General features: G+C 37.6%; 1 protein-coding gene across 1 annotated transcript; it reads left to right on the forward strand.

Annotated features, from left to right (window-relative positions):
* Positions 1-59: 59 nt before the first annotated feature.
* LOC131790024 (staphylococcal nuclease domain-containing protein 1-like) lies at positions 60-16019 on the forward strand. The gene is made up of 31 exons (XM_059107205.2): positions 60-168; positions 330-479; positions 2681-2804; positions 2942-3023; positions 3590-3668; positions 4299-4374; positions 4966-5057; positions 5172-5231; positions 5305-5362; positions 5591-5631; positions 6015-6121; positions 6265-6355; positions 6515-6606; positions 6979-7006; positions 7204-7311; positions 8139-8405; positions 8689-8757; positions 9034-9106; positions 9495-9613; positions 9783-9875; positions 10126-10221; positions 11106-11180; positions 11280-11337; positions 11565-11688; positions 12382-12451; positions 12686-12738; positions 12904-12958; positions 13474-13521; positions 13792-13836; positions 14534-14686; positions 15530-16019. Exons 1-31 carry the CDS (start codon positions 127-129, stop codon positions 15593-15595), a joined length of 2694 nt encoding a protein of 897 aa, XP_058963188.2. The 5' UTR covers positions 60-126; the 3' UTR covers positions 15596-16019.
* Positions 16020-16190: the final 171 nt, after the last annotated feature.

Raw genomic sequence — 16190 nt, forward strand, 5'->3', positions numbered from 1 at the left:
TAAATTTGACTTCCGGCACTATCGTGACGTCATACCAACTCCAAATATAGTATTACCCGTGAAAAAGTTCTTTCCTTTTACCTCTGAATTGTGGCGAGTAAATTAGATTCTTAGTTACAAAATAAAATGGCTCAGACCTTACAGATGAATCGGGGAATAGTCAAACAGGTAGTATAGCCGTAGACATCTCTATCTAGTTATTTAAAATTATTGATTTGAAATAGTGCACGGATTTTCGAATGCCACGTTTTACATTTATAAACCTCGACCAGTGACTCGAAATCATGAAAGTGATTTTCTACTAACAATTATTTTTAATTTTATCGAAGGTTCTTTCAGGTGATAGCGTGGTGATACGCGGACAGCCTCGAGGAGGACCTCCTCCTGAAAGACAGCTATGCTTGTCGAACGTGAACGCACCAAAATTAGCGAGGAGATCGAACCCCAACGTTGAAGCCAGTGTCGAGACAAGAGACGAGGTTTGCGTGTTTCTTACGTTACTGCATTCTTCCGCGATGCCCTCATTTTCAGAGGTTTTATGTGCGTTCTAAGCTATTTTTTCCTAGTCTTAAGCTTTCTTCATCAATATGACGGTTTTATTTCTAAATATTGTATCCAAGTGAGCAAGATTTCCTATTATAATGAGTCTTTTGAAATGGTAAAAAAAATTATCGTGTTTTGTTCATTTCGTTATGAATGACTCAAGGTTGTGGCCAATGGCATTAGGTTACGTGCCGTGGTTAAGTTCCGTTGGCTCATGAAATATCGGCCGTGTTTCATATTACAAATACACTCAGAAATCACGCTACTTGTAGTGTTCATTATTGAAGAGAAGTTTCGTGTAATTTTTCGTTGAATATTAAATTGGATGAAGAATGTAAGACCTCTTCCCTATCGATCCCCACGTGAGGATTGATAATAATTCAAATTCACCTAAATGATCATTTATTGCCCCACTTTAAAGAATATCTACTTAAATGAAATTAAAATTGGGTTTTAAAGAAGACAATTAAGTGAAAACATTTGTTGAAAAAGCATCTTTTGTACAATCTGTTGACCCTAGTAAATAACTGTTACAGGGAGAATCTTCAAGATCTTGTATCAGCGTTTCTTTACAGTAACTTATTAGGAATTGATAACTACAATACTGAGCCAGTTTGAAATTAAATTCACCCACTTTTTGGAGGAAAAAATAAGAGTTTTGGAAACAAAAGTTGCAAAATTTGCCACATGATCCTTCATGTCTTTCATCTTCCTGCAATTTGATTAGTTACGTTAAACAAGCCTTGAAGTCTGATGGGTTGTTTTGTTTTTAGTGTAGCCTCCTTGTTGGCTGGAAAAAAGATGCAATTAAAGCAAAAAATGGTGCAATTCATGAATAAATTGCACCAATTAGAGCCAATCAGATTACAGGGACCACCAGTGATTTCAAAATGGGTGTAATAAAAACATTAACAGAATAGGGGGTGAAAAAATTTTACTACCTTTAGCTAACTGAAAAAGACATAAAATTTCTATCTCTACACCCTAAGCAGACCAGTATTAATGTTTTCCATACTCTTCACTATATATTTAACTTGGTACTAAATTGGTGGGGAATTATTTTATCAATCAAAGGTGCTTAGGTTGGGGATCATTTCCTTTATTCTCATAATATTAATAAATAATTCAACTGTATTATTGTTAGGAGAAATTAGATGCTAGTCACCGGTAGGATTTTCCGGGGGTTAATGGTCGCTTGAAATATCTTTTTATGAATTGTCAACTGTATGGCTTTCTTTGCTGTAAATGTCAGCTTTAGAAAGTCCTATTGATAGCCACCCTACATTATCAACTCAGTTGATAAAACCAAACTTTCCCTCTTGTGCAGTATCACAGTTTCTTTACAAACTTACCCTTTTTATTGTCTTCTGTATAATTCAATCAATTGAAAAATTTAAAATTGTTTCCATCTCTCTTTGTGTACTGACTGCATTGTGTGAAAGGAAAATTTTAAAAAGCCAAAATTTGAGGTGTAATGAATGTGCAACATTTTAATTCTCCAAAAAAGCAGGTTATCACTGGTCTACGAATAGAATCACCATGAATGTTTTGAAAACAGTAATTTCTCTACTCTGCTATCCTCTTATTATAACCAAATTTTCAGCCACCACAATTAATTGGTCTCTTGGATGGAAGGTGAGGATTCCCTGTCCTTTGATCCTTTAACCCCTAAGCTGGACTAGCATCTAAAATCTCCTTACATTTTCACCCATGTATCAAACATTAAGGTTATGAGAATAATGGAAATGATCACCAATTAAAGAGGCTCTTGATTGTTGAACAGATTCTCCTTTTTAGCTCCTAAGGAAATATATAGAGAACAGTGTGAAGAATATGCATATTGATGTTAGGGTGTGAAGGATTAAGGAGTGTTCTGCTCCTGTTGAGATTAAGAGATGGATCAAATGTAATAAAGGATCATAAGTTACTAAGGTATTATGTCTTGGAGGTCAATAAGGGGTACTATATAATTTAAAACAGCAAGGTCTTTAACACAGTCAGGCTTTATACATGGTTATATACCCTAACTAGTATATATTTGGTAGTAAGGAATTCAAATTGGGATTACCTGCCCAAGGTAATTAAAATTATGTAGATTTTCACATATGGTACTCACGTTTGGTTTTCTACCTTGCAGCCATTTGCATGGGAGGCCAGAGAATTTCTTAGAAAGAAGCTGATCGGTAAAGAAGTGCTCTTCTCTGTGGAGTATAAAGTTCCTGGAACAGGGCGAGAATATGGATGTATCTATTTACAGAAAGGTAAATTACAAGATATACATGTACATGTAGGTAGATTTGCATTTGTGAATGAAAGGAATGATTGATTTTATTAATATCAGGCTTACACATAAAGCTTGATTATCATTTCAATCTTCAAGTGAATTTTCATCTTCCAGGAGAAGACCTTGAAAATGTAACAGAAGCCATAGTTTCTGAAGGGCTTGTTGAAGTCAGACGTGGTGGAATCAAACCATCAGAGTAAGTCACACAAACCTTGTTTTTTCTTATCTCTTCTAATTATAGAACATTTCCCATGATATCCAGTAAAAGATATATTTTTACTGAAAGGATCCAGATTTGATTTTGGACTTGTGCAAGGTTTGAATGCTTTCACAAGGTGTTAAAGATTTCAGAATTGGAGGCAGGTTACAGTTTAACTGTTATTTTGAAACCCCCCCCCCCCCCTCCACTCTTAGGCTTGATTATGGGGCCTGGATTACTAGAGGTGGGGATTAACATATAAATTTAATTGGGATTTATTTAATAAGTAGAGATCGATGGTTTCTTCTCTCATGATCAGATTTGGTATAGATGATGGTCAAGTAGTTTTGCTGTGGTCTTTGCATGTAGACTTATAAATAATCTATATTAATTTTGAAGTTATTGTTTTTATTGTGTTGGAAAAATATTAAATTGTAGCTTGTTAGTGGCTTGAACTTAGTGAAAATTATTGTGTTTGTAAATTATTGACAGAATAATTAGAAATGTGCTTAGTTTTACCTTGTACAGTAACTGTCTTTTAATTTGATTATCATTCATTTCAGTGACCAGACAAAATTAATTGACTTGGAAGAGATGGCCAAAACAATGGCTAAAGGAAAGTGGGGTGCTAATGCCTCAGATGTGAGTATAAATAAATGAATTTGAATAACTCCAGGCTACTTCAAAAAATTATGTACTATAACCATACTCTTTTTTGTACAGTTTTGGGTGAGATGAATGGTTTTTTATGTACATGGAAGTCTGATGATTACAATGTCTTTTGATCTCAACAAAAACTGCACTGCATGTGCTAAATTTTTATGTCAACCTTGTGGATGATTATCTTTATTCTCTGTTTATCTGTACCCAAATCAACAGGGCTATACAATATAACATGAGCTACATGTAGCATGTATACAAATCAACATCCCCGTAATTTTTTGTCTTTTTAGCCAGCAATTCTTTGGTCCTCAGCTGATATTGCTCATACTTCAAAGATCCATCAGGATTACTAGCCTCTAGTACTTCTGCATGCATTCTAAATTGCAGAGTGCCATTCAAAAAAAGGAGACTGTAATGCCATTTTGAATTATTGTGTTGATATTAAACCTTGAAATGAGGAAACCTTGTTGGTGCTCATGGCCAAATTGCTGTTTTCTTACCTTGCAATCAGTGTTACAACTCTTTAGAGCAAAGCTGTTTAGTTTCTGAATTGATTTTTTCGAGAGATTTTAATCAAAAGCTATTATTGAATAACTTTTTAATAACTAGCACATCAGAGACATCACATGGACCGTGGAAAATCCAAGACATTTTCTTGATGCCAACAGTGGAAAGGAGTTTAATGGTAAGCAAGACAGTTGTAAAGGTTTCAGACTGGGAACCTGAAGACTGTAATAACTTAACACATGTAATTTATTTTCTGATAATTTTTGAGATGGTTTGTATAACATGGCTTTTTTTGGAAGCTATAGCTTAGGCACCATATTTTCAGACCTGATAAATGTTCATTGTACAATTTGTAATTGTGTTGGACTGGGGGGGGGGGGGGGTAAAGGATTTTCTGTCCAGGTTTTTTCAAACCAATTTATAATGGATCACAAAAGCCTTGAAAGCCAAATAATGCATCAGTGAGTGGAATTATGAGAACCTAAAAGATGTATTTTAATTTTTAATTTTGTAAGCACTTTTCAACAGTTTCAAGGGTGAGATTAAATGAATTGCCATCCAATGCACAGTTGCTTTTTATTTTGAATCTCAATGATTCAGAGGAGGGTGTGAGTTTTCTAGTATATTGAAAAGAATAGAAAGTCAAAATAAAGTTTTCTACTTGACTGTAAAACTATGATTGACATTGTTTTAGTAATGAAACTGATGATATTTATTCAATTCCAATAGCAGTTAAGTAGCTGTTTTTGATGTCTTTTTTTGTTGACAGCTGTCATTGAACATGTTCGTGATGGTTGCACAGCAAGAGCATTTTTACTGCCTGAGTTCTACCATGTGACAGTCATGTTTACAGGAATAAAGGTAACTTAAACCAATTCTTAAGATAATCAAGTTAAGCTACTTCTTCATAAATGTAGTTATTATTAATAACAATACAATATAGCCAACAGATCACATTTCTTTTTATCTTTTTAGTGTCCCATGATGATCAGACGTGATGCAGACAAGGAAATTTCAGAACCATTTGCTGATGAGGTTAGTGGCCATCCCTACTTTTGGACAACACCTTTATCTATAAAAGTCTCATACATGTGTGTCTTTTAATCAGGCAAAGTTTTTCACTGAGAGCCGTTTATTGCAAAGAGAGGTGAAAATAGTTCTTGAAGGTATGTAATGACACTTTTTAACTACTGACAAAGAGTAGCATACTGTAACTTGTATTTTAGGACAAAAAAAAAACTTGTTTCAATTAGTCCTGTAGTAAATGCCTCTCTGTCAGCTTTGTTGTAGGGAGACATTCATCTTTCTTTGAGTCATCCTTTGATAGGCATAATTCTTGTTGATGATAAAAAAGACATTTAATTTTCCAATGTCTGTTCTTCCAATTTATGCAGGAGTCTCCAATCAGAACTTCCTTGGATCAATTATCCACCCAGTGAGTTTATTTGCTGTCTTTATTTAAGTCAAAGTGCCTTACTGTAAAGTTTTTTCTGGTTTTTTTTTTTTTTTTTTTACTTTTAATCAGTATGCATATTTTCCTTGCTCTGGTTATGATACTGATGAGGAGAGTTTGTTGAACAATCAAGAGCCTCTTCAATTGATGATCATTTCATTTTTTCTGGTGACCTTAATGATTCAGGGATATTACTGTAACGATACAAAAGACTAAGGAGGCAATAATTAACCCAGTATAAAACTGGTTGAGGATGATTATCATAGAAAATAGAAAGGCTGCATTTTTCAAGATTGACAAATAATGAGCTACCGTAATGTTATTATCTTCTTTTGGCTGACTTTTCACTTATGCTTCCTGCCTAGGCTGGAAATATTGCTGAGCTGTTGCTTCGTGAGGGTTTTGGCCGTTGCGTTGATTGGAGCATGGCAGTGCTTACTAAAGGACACGACAAACTGCGTGCGGCGGAAAAGTAAGCTAATTTGTTATTATACGCACATATATCCATCCCTCCCCCACTTCCATCCACTTCAACCCCAGAGCTCCCCCTCGTGGAGCGGAAGGGAGAACTCAGTGTTGTAAGTACCAATCTACCATACGGTTTATTTTTTTTAGATTTGCAAGAGAGAAGAGACTTCGGATATGGAAGGATTATGTACCAAGTGCTCCAACTGTGCCTATTCAGAACAAAGAATTCACTGGAAAGGTAGGAAATGAACTAAGATAAAGTTTAGGAAGGTAATCGTAAAAAGCGGGAAGATTTAACTTTATTTACTCACGATAAATGCGCGCTTGCCAAGTCGTTTTATCCCTCTCTTCTTTACATGGTTTTCTAAGTGTTCATGGTGTTTCGTTTGATTTGTAGGTTGTGGAATGTGTGAATGCGGACGCTTTAGTCATCAGGAATGCTGATGGGGCACAAAGAAAGATTCACTTCTCCAGCTTAAGACCGCCCAGGTACTGTACTGTAGAGCGCTTTGAGAACTGTGTGGGCCCCTTTAACCTTTTAGGGTTTCACCAGCATTACTTGATTAGCGAATCTTGCCAGGATCTTACACAACCCGAATTATCATGGGAAAAATTATCACTATTTGAAGGCCGGATTCTCTGCCTTGAGTTGCTTGGAAAAAAAAAACAGCATTTACGCTGTATCTGCTGGCAATTCGTAGTTTGTGTTTTATAATTTCATGAAATTATTTTTTGCCTAATCGAGTTTCCCGCACCCCAAAACCTCTTCCGAATGCTCACTATTTGCTCGAAATTCCAAGCTGTCTCTCTTTTGCTGGTACTGTACGGACATATTTGAAATCCATCGATTTTTCCTTGCAGGCTTATCCCTAGAGAAGACGGCACTCAGGTATGACGAATCGAAAGTTAAGAAACCGAAGATGAGAATTATTAATCCTCGAAGCGTAAACCTGACCTGTAAAGGTCAACGCCCTCATTACCAATGTACACTGAAAATCTCTTAGCTACACTGTAACTCGTAAACAGTTTCAAACACAAACGAACAGTTCACAGATGCATGTCTTTTTTTTTATTATTTTCGAACAGGATACTATAACTAATGGGAAAGATAACAAGAAGCCCAGGCCACTGTATGACGTACCTTACATGTTTGAAGCCAGAGAATTTCTCAGAAAGAAACTAATTGGTAAAAAGGTAAAGAAAACCCTTTCATATTTTAGAAATTTGAGCGAAAATTGGATCCCCGAACGTATAAGTTTTGGCATGGCAGACGTCTAATATGTATCTCAAACACGAAGGCGCGCTTTGAATAAGCTGACTCCCTCCCCTTAATTTCAGCTCAAATGCAGTAATCATCCAATATGACGACCATTGTTGAAGAAAGTCCTCAACATTTCTACATCTTTCCTTTTTATTTTTACGGTCATCTACATCCAGTATTTAGAAAAAGACATGAAATTATGCCGTGGTAATATTACGCGATGGCGAAGCCAATCATTTCGAATTTCAAATTTACCGCCATAATTGAAGACGGTTTTGATCGGAGAAAGGAGATATAAACCTCAACAAATTCTACCACTGTGATGCAAACGTAGAAAATTATTAGAGCTTTTGAGAAATCTGCTTGCTGTTCACTCGCTTTGGATCGACTGCAGCTCAAGCTGTTTTTGAATGTAGAGACCAGTATGCCATGGCGGTTGATTGAAAAATGATCCAGAGGTACCTAAGGCACCTCTACTCTTGTAGCGCGCTTTCGCGTTTAAGGTTGTGGTGCTTGTCTCAGGAAGATAGTTTACTATAACAATCTCTCTCTCCGTCTAGCAGTATAAAAGGGGTATTAGCGAATTGGAAGGGTGAGTTGATGAAATGCGGGGGGGGGGGGGGGAAGGGGTAGGGTGGGAGAGGGTAAGGAAATGTAGACCACAATGGACTAGTATATCTATTTTTAGTTTACCCGGCAAGGACGCTTTTTTTTATTTAACAGAGTACCTTACTGCTCTTATCTTTTTCCCTCCTTACAGGTGAACGTTAAAGTTGATTACATCAAACCTCCCAGTGATGGTTTCCCAGAGAGAACATGCGCAACGGTAACAATCAGTGGTATTAATGTTGCTGAGGCTCTGATAAGTAAAGGATTTGCGACCGCGTTGCGACACAAGCAAGACGATGATCAGCGGTCTTCGTGCTATGATGACTTGTTGGCAGCCGAGACACGTGCCATAAAGAATGGCAAAGGACTGCATAGTAAGAAAGAAGCACCCATTCATAGAGTGGCAGATCTTTCAGGGGTGAGTAAGTGGATCTAGACTGTAGATTCGTTTCTGGTCTTTGAAGCGCGAGCTAAAGAGGGGTCTGGGAATAACATGAACGCGTTGAGAGGGACTCGAGGAAAGTGAGACTCTCCTTGGGAACGAGGTGTTTTCATTAAGACAGTTGATGTATTCATCGATGGTACCGGCCGCAATGATAGTGGGATAGAGAATAGAATGACAACAGTGTAGTGTAAGCTCTAAGAGTGTTTAGTATATTCTTCCAATTAAAAACTAAATACGTATTTAATATTTATTGCAGGACGCAACCAAAGCTAGACAGTTCTTGCCTTTCTTACAAAGAGCGGGAAGATCCTCAGGAATAGTTGAAGTAAGTGATTATTCTTATGATTAATTTTGAACTTTTTCATCGCGACTCATATCAATAGCATGCTCTAGAGATTTTAGATTTTATTTTCAGACAACCGATCGCACAGTAGATGGTCGTGATCACGAAAGTGGCCACACAAATCTCAAACCTAAAATCTTAGCGTGTTGCCTTGAAGCGGCGTCAAACCGCTAGTAACCGGCTAAAATCGAAGCCCTAAAATAATATCTCGTGAGAAAAACGAGTTGTTGAATTTTTGATGTTGTTCTGTTCTTTTAGTTTGTTGCCAGTGGTTCAAGAATAAGACTGTATCTACCTAAAGAGACTTGTTTAATAACTTTCCTTATTGGTGGTAAGTATTTTTACATGATTGTAAAATTGTATTTTTGTATATAAAATGCAAAAAAAAAACAGTTTGACATGGTTGTGTTGTCGTGTTTTGCCGAATGCCCGGATGTTATATCATTAATTGTGAACAGTACGCCGAATTCTTGGGTTGAAATCGTTTAGCTGTCAGGTAGAGTCGCCAGGCCGCTAATTTTTTAGCGATGTGGCCATACTGTAAATGTAGCTCAAACTTAAAGTTGCTCTAGTACACCAGTTCCGCCCTCGACAAAGATTTTTCTCAACGAATCCTGCGATGTGAGAGTCTTCGACCAGAGCTGTCGACGATCCAAAACAGGGACTTTTAAGGGTTCTCTACTACGTTTAAGTTTGTGTATGTATTGTGATTCTTTAAGGTATCACATGTCCCCGAGCTGGTAGATTAGTTACTTCCCAGGGAGTTATTGCTACGGAAGGAGACCCGCACGGAGACGAAGCTTTGAGTTTTACCAAGGATCTCTGTTTGCAAAGAGAGGTAAGTGGTATGACAGAAATAATGTTTAAACTTAATGTTTTTCAAAGTTAGCACCAAATAACTTAACAACCAAATAAAGTTACATGAGGAGCTTCCAGAATTGTTTCATCTAAATGTCATCGACCTTTATTAATATTTGTTCATTTTTCTTTTGCCCAATGTGTATTAGGTTGAAGTACAAGTTGAAGCTATAGACAAGGCCGGCAATTTTATTGGCTGGTTATTTGTGGACAACACGAATCTCTCTGTTGCCTTGGTCGAGGTAAAAAAAAAATCTTAGCTACGCATCAACCTTATATTTAACCTAGAGTAAGAATTTTTCATGTCCAGTCTCTTCAGTCCAGTTTAGTATCCTCATTTTCCCTGACGAAGGGTAATGCTTGAAATGTCAGCTCTCAAACTCTTTACGATGGCGATTGACATGATCAACTCAGATGATAAAACCAAATTGCCCTTTTATAATAGTTGTGAAGGTGTTGAATATAAGTTTAATCGATGTCTGGTGTTTGCAGGCTGGTCTTTCTCAAGTACACTTCACAGCTGAGCGCTCCAGTTACTATCCTCAGCTCATTCAAGCTGAGGAAAAGGCAAAATCGCAGAAACTTAAGGTAGAATCTTTTTTTATCGTTTAAGATAATGTTGCCTTCTACCAGTGTAAATGATATGGGGCAAAACGCGGTGAAATTATGCATTAGTATTTAAATTTTTTAATAAGGTTGTTTGGAATCTGAAAATAAAAAACCCGAAAGAGCATAATCATTTAAAAATATAGTAAATTTTAAACTTGATTGTGGGATTAAGAAAGATCTTGATTGCCTTGTCACGAGCTGGTTCTTCCCTTTTGCACACATTTCCCTCGGTGTTGACCGGCAACTCCTCCATGAACACAATAAGGAATAACACGTGCCAGCACAGCCAAGCCTACGGACGACTTCATCACGGCACGAGAGTGTAAACTAGCACAAAGTGGGTCACGTTTAGAGCAACAATGTGTATAAGTCTCGGCCTTAAAAACTTCGAACTTTCCTTGGAAACTGCAGAAAACTACGTCTCACTTAAATTCTCCATGTTTACGAAAGCAAATTATCTATCTAAGTGTGCATGTGCGATCATTTGACCGCTATGTTGGGCGCATGTCACGTGAACTTAGTGATACCTTAACCTAGCGTAGAGTTCTTAGTAGGTCAGTGATAGAGCGCAAAATCTGAAGGTCTGGCATTCGCTTTATTGGAACTTTTGTTGTCCCATGCTCGTGAAAAGACAAATAATATCTTTCCTAACTGAACTAATGAATAGTCTCCAATATGTGACTAGCATTCAAAACATTGCATCCCAAAACCTTTGAATGCAGTTAATTATTGGTGAGCCACAATAGCCTTGAAAAGAAAAGAAAGAACTGATCGCGATTTAATTTGATTTTGTTACCTCTACCAAATAACCAACCTCTCTCCATGATAATTTTCAGCCAAAGTAACAATTTTTTCATTTTTAGTTATGGACCAGTTATGAAGAACCTAAAAATGTCGTTGTTGTTGAGGAAACAGAGAGGAAGTGCAATTATAAGAAGGTTTGTGATATCACTGATGTTTGAGGTAATTATTGTAAAATACTGCCTCAGTAAAGATTGCGTTACTTGATGTGAATGTCTTTGATGTATTTCTTACAGGTCATTATCACAGAAACGTCTCAAAACCTCTCTTTTTGGGCACAACACGTTGATTCAGGTGAGCTGTAATAATGACTGTGAACGGACAAAGCTATAACTTTTGGCAGTATAGTTTGATCATATGTAATAAGCCAAATCAGGGTTTTCAAAAAATCCGACCTTCAAAAATATCTTAGAGTTTGCGGCTTTGCGAACTGCCTACATGTAGGGAAAGGCTGGATGCTACCATATGTTCCAGCACAGTTTATTTATTTTAAACTTACCCCCTTTATCCATTTATCTCAGGTGGACAACTCGAGAAACTCATGGATGATCTTCACACTGAGCTCAGTTCTAACCCTCCCCTCCCTGGATCATATACAGCACGAAAAGGAGATTTATGTGCAGCTTTGTTTGTGGATAATAACTGGTATGTGACTGGCAAGTCAAACATTCTTTCCTATGCTACCTTTACCTTTGCCATCCCACCCTCGTCAACTACCCCACACATACATTTTCAAAAATAACAAGGAGCTTCTCGCGGTCTTGCGACTTGTGGGTAAATCCTGACAGGAAAGAAGAGGATTAATCTTTGTACCTCTAACATCTGAGTATTACTGTAAAATTCAGAAGATTGTGGACACCAGAAATCTTTTAAGTTTTAAGCTAAAAGCAACTCAGGGTCAGTCACTTAGGACACCAACAGCGACGGTAATTAGTTCTTGGTTTTGAAGTTTTTTTTCTTGTTCTGAGCTTTTTAATTGATTTTGGGTTCGTACACAACTGAGCGACGTAATCAAATCAAAGTGTTCATGGTTTTCTGAGTTTCACAAGGACTTTCTTACATTTCCTGTAGTGTTGTTTTTGACTGAGAATTTGACTTGGGATAAAACCGTAAGCTCTGGTTGATATTTCCTTTTCTTATCATCACCTGTCTGACAATGTGTAGTTAGTGGAAGAAAGATACCAGTTGGTCGCTCCAGGAACTAGAAGGGTTAACTGCAAAGGCAGGCTTTCATCAATTCTTTTGGAGGTATATCAGGATACAGTTCAGGCTTCTCCCTGTTTTAGGATGTAGAGTGTGAGTTATTAAAACTTATCGTTTGCGTTTCTTCGTCCGTAGGTACAGAGCACGAGTCGAAAACGTGGCATCTCCAAAAGAGATTCATGTGTTTTACATTGATTATGGAAATGTAAGTACATTCGCAGTAAGAAAAGAGGTTTGAAGTATTTCCTTTTGTTGTTACACAATTCTATGCGGTTTTCATGGATTTAGTCATAAGTGAGTAATAGTTACTGTATTCAGATAGTGTTGGTGGAGAAGTTCCCTGCGCCAAGATAGATTTTGTTTTCTGCTGCGTTTATTCTCGTTGTTTAAAGTTTGCCGGTGCACATTCAAAACATTTGTATGTTTTCATTTCTTACAGAGAGAAGTGTTACCGTTATCCAAGCTGTGTCCTCTGCCTTCAGCGTTCCACAGGTAATTATTGTTAATAGTAAACAATGGTTTGAATATGTCACTTCCCATAAGTACAATTATTGCGTAGGTTTGAGTAGTACTTCATGTAAGCTTGATCATAACAATAATTCTGCAAGAAATGTAAAGGTTTAAATGTTACAAACTACTGCAACTTTTTCTCTCCAGTTTTCCTCCACAAGCACATGAATATAGTATGGCTTTTATTGAACTTCCAAAGGACGTAAGTAATTTTTTCCTTCCCTTTCTTAACGAATTTGGATTATGATCTCCTCTCAACTGATTACAAATGTGTCTTAATATTACTTCTAATGACACAATTATGCCAACTCAGCTCAAAATTTTTTTTAGTAGCTTTCCGTGGAAAGTGTTTTGTATCCCCTTGCCTCTTTAATGGTTTTCCGCACAAAAAAAAAATAATAACGAGTAAGACAGCGAAATATTCCCTTCCTTCCACACTTGCAGGGTTTTTCAGGCAGTGTGACTCTTTCAAGCTATTGTGCACCCAGTTTTTACTCGGGCAGTCGCTGGAAGACTCGGCCAATGTATGGTTTAACATTAAAAGGATCGTACGTGGTTCTGTTTGTCACATGCTCTTGACTTAAGCTGATTACTTTTTCGTCATACGTCGTCCATTTCACAGTAGATTTATGATCTGTAAAGGATAAGTAAGAGTACCGAAATCAGATCAAAGGAAGATGCTGTTTTTTTAATCTTTTTCTCGTTTCTGTTTGTCAGGTGGAACAAGTTGCTGATGCCTTGGATTCCTTTAGAAATCTGATCATTGTAAGTTTTGATTTTGATTTAGTGGGGTCCTGCCTTGCGTTTATAGACGTTTATAGGCAGCTTGAATATACTTTTTTAGAGATCTTCCCTGGTGCTCATTTGAATTTATTCCCTGCTCTGTTTGGTTAATGCAAAAACAAAGACACTTACCTGAATTTAACTGCAAAAAAATTGCTGAGACAGAATTAAATCTTGCGCATCAGCGTTCTTAACTCACTTAGGGTAAAGTAATGTTTTATTATTATTACTATCATTATTTTTTTCTTTTAGAATCGACAGTTTATGCTAAATGTGGAGTACAAGTCCTCAGGCCAGGTAAGAAGTGCTGCTATTTATCACTTGCAAATAGCGCCCGAGAAACCAGGCAAATAAGCTATGGTATTACTTAGAGCGTGGTAGAGAAACGAAGGGGGGTTCATTAGTGCTCGTGACCTGCCTCGTTGTCATCAAGAAGTAACGTTTGCTAACAGGGAGAGTATGGCTGACAAAGTGGTAGAAATACTTACCTCTCGTTATGCATTTCAATTTCCGGTGTCACAAGTGTATTGGGTTTGTTGTCGGCTTAGAGGGTTTTATTTCGGATTCCCTCGTTTTCCGCACCTCCTAGATATCCTTGATAATAATGATCAGAACAGCCAATCAAAGCATGAGCAATTATTACAGGGAGCCAGTGAGAACTCAAAGTGAAAAAAAAAAAAAAAAAAAGTGCCTGAAGTGCCATAAAACGCGAATGACCAAGTCACGATTGGTTTTAGTTGTGAAACTGATTTATTTAAAAAGTGGTGCGAGTTTCTCAGACCATTCACTTAGCGAAGTCTCGGAAATCCCGGATTACTTTGGACACAGTTAAAAGTTTCTGTAATACATCAATCAAGGATGTCTTAAAATGCCGGAGTATGGCGTTAGTGTAGGACCCATCTAAACTAAAATTCGGGCCCAGCAGTATTAGAGCTGGCAACAAGTCTATAGCACACATTAGAAAACGTATTTTCCGTTGGTTTTTTGGTGTTAGGATTTCGTGACACTCGTGCAAGAGAATGGGGATGATGTCGCCAAGTCTCTTGTCACCGAAGGCCTGGTTACTGTTGAGAAGAGGAAGGAGAAACGACTGCAAAAACTGATGGAAGAGTATAACAGGGCACAAGATGGTGCGAGGAAAGCTAGGGTAGGTGTCTCGGAGACTTGCGAGCCTTTTAGCCCATTCGGCTGGCACTCTCCCTGCTTGCCATAGCTTATAGCGACTAGGGGTATGGTCTATCGTAGGCCACCTTCATCAATTTCTTCTGGTTTCACTACAGTTTGTTTTGTGGGTGCCCGTTTATACTCCTGGCTTGAAATAGGCACTGCAAAGGTTGAGTGTCTTTCCCTAGGACACAGCACAATGAACCGGCTTACGCTCTAACAGCAGCGCACTAACCCTCCAGGCTCCCCGCACCTTTCACAATCCAAATAAAGCATACGTAAATTTTTGCTGATTATTACAAATGTTCCCTTTTGAACGTACCTGTGAACGGTTTTCTCTCCCATTTTTGCTCTAGAGCCATTTGCAAAACGAAAATGATCCATTCAGTTGTTTTCGCGTAAGGCGTTTAGCGTTATTTCAGGATTAAACTTCAAACTTTTTAGGGTAATTATCAACCTCGAGACTGAGAATGCATTAGAATAACCGGAAGAATAAGACGGTACGTGTGTTACAAACAGTGCGACGCACTTAGATAAGCTAAATTGATCTTATACCTGTTTAGTCGCTCTCAGTGTTAAACAATTGGAACATCATCAAAACCGCATAATATTGTTCCTGTTCAGAATTTAAGCGCATATTTAAGACTGGCGTTTTGTGTAACCAACCGTTTTGTCTTTCATGTGCTGTGAGACAAATCTGACGGAAGCCAAAAATAAACATACAACTTGCTGTAAAGCTACATAATTAAAAAAAAAAGTCTTGCATGCTTTGGTCAACCTGGCTGCGATCAATAGTATTTTTTTTTTCTTTCTCTCCTGTTGCTAGGTAAACCTGTGGCGTTATGGAGACTTCACTGATGACGACGCTAAGGAATTCGGGTATTCTACTTAAGGACAAACTGTCGCCCTTTCGTGAATAGAAAATTTTACCAATCACGGATATGAACTAATTATCAATATGAGGATAACATTAACTTGCGCTGTCGTGAGCAATACAATCATTGATAAGAAAATGTCTACGCGTCTAGCGGCGAGAATTGTCTTTCGGCTTTTCAATAAGGTATATGCTAAATCCGGTCATAAGAATAGTGTGACATTCTGCAGAGGAATTATTTCCTTGTGAACCTGTTGCATTTCCAAGGTTAACTTTCTTTACTCGCCACACTTTCATGTCCGTGTCATGTCGTCTAGTCAGAATTTGTTTTAACTATGATCTCGTAATCATTCAATTTTCTTGTTTACACAAGTGAATTTGTGAGTGTAGAGAGAGAACTCACTCGAAAAATATAAAATAGAGGCAAACGAATGCACTGGTAGCGTTGTGTTTCTTTGGTTTACTATGGCTGTTTGTTCGGAGGAGAAAGCTTCATATCGCCAATTCCCCCCAACTCCCCTCCCATCCTTGAGACTGTACTTCGTTGTATAATGAAGAGTGAGTTTAGTGTTACCAACTGGTGATTGTTAGCCAAGCAAACTTTTTTTATTTA

Source organism: Pocillopora verrucosa, chromosome 1, assembly GCF_036669915.1.
Source record: "Pocillopora verrucosa isolate sample1 chromosome 1, ASM3666991v2, whole genome shotgun sequence".
Lineage (NCBI taxonomy): Eukaryota > Metazoa > Cnidaria > Anthozoa > Scleractinia > Pocilloporidae > Pocillopora > Pocillopora verrucosa.

Bases quoted from the DNA above. Each gene is read 5' to 3' on its own strand.
- LOC131790024 (XM_059107205.2), top strand. From the start codon at position 127: ATGGCTCAGACCTTACAGATGAATCGGGGAATAGTCAAACAG. The intron at 6,122-6,264 runs GTAAGCTAATTT...TATTTTTTTTAG, and splicing joins AAACTGCGTGCGGCGGAAAA to ATTTGCAAGAGAGAAGAGAC. The intron at 6,607-6,978 runs GTACTGTACTGT...TTTTCCTTGCAG, and splicing joins TCCAGCTTAAGACCGCCCAG to GCTTATCCCTAGAGAAGACG.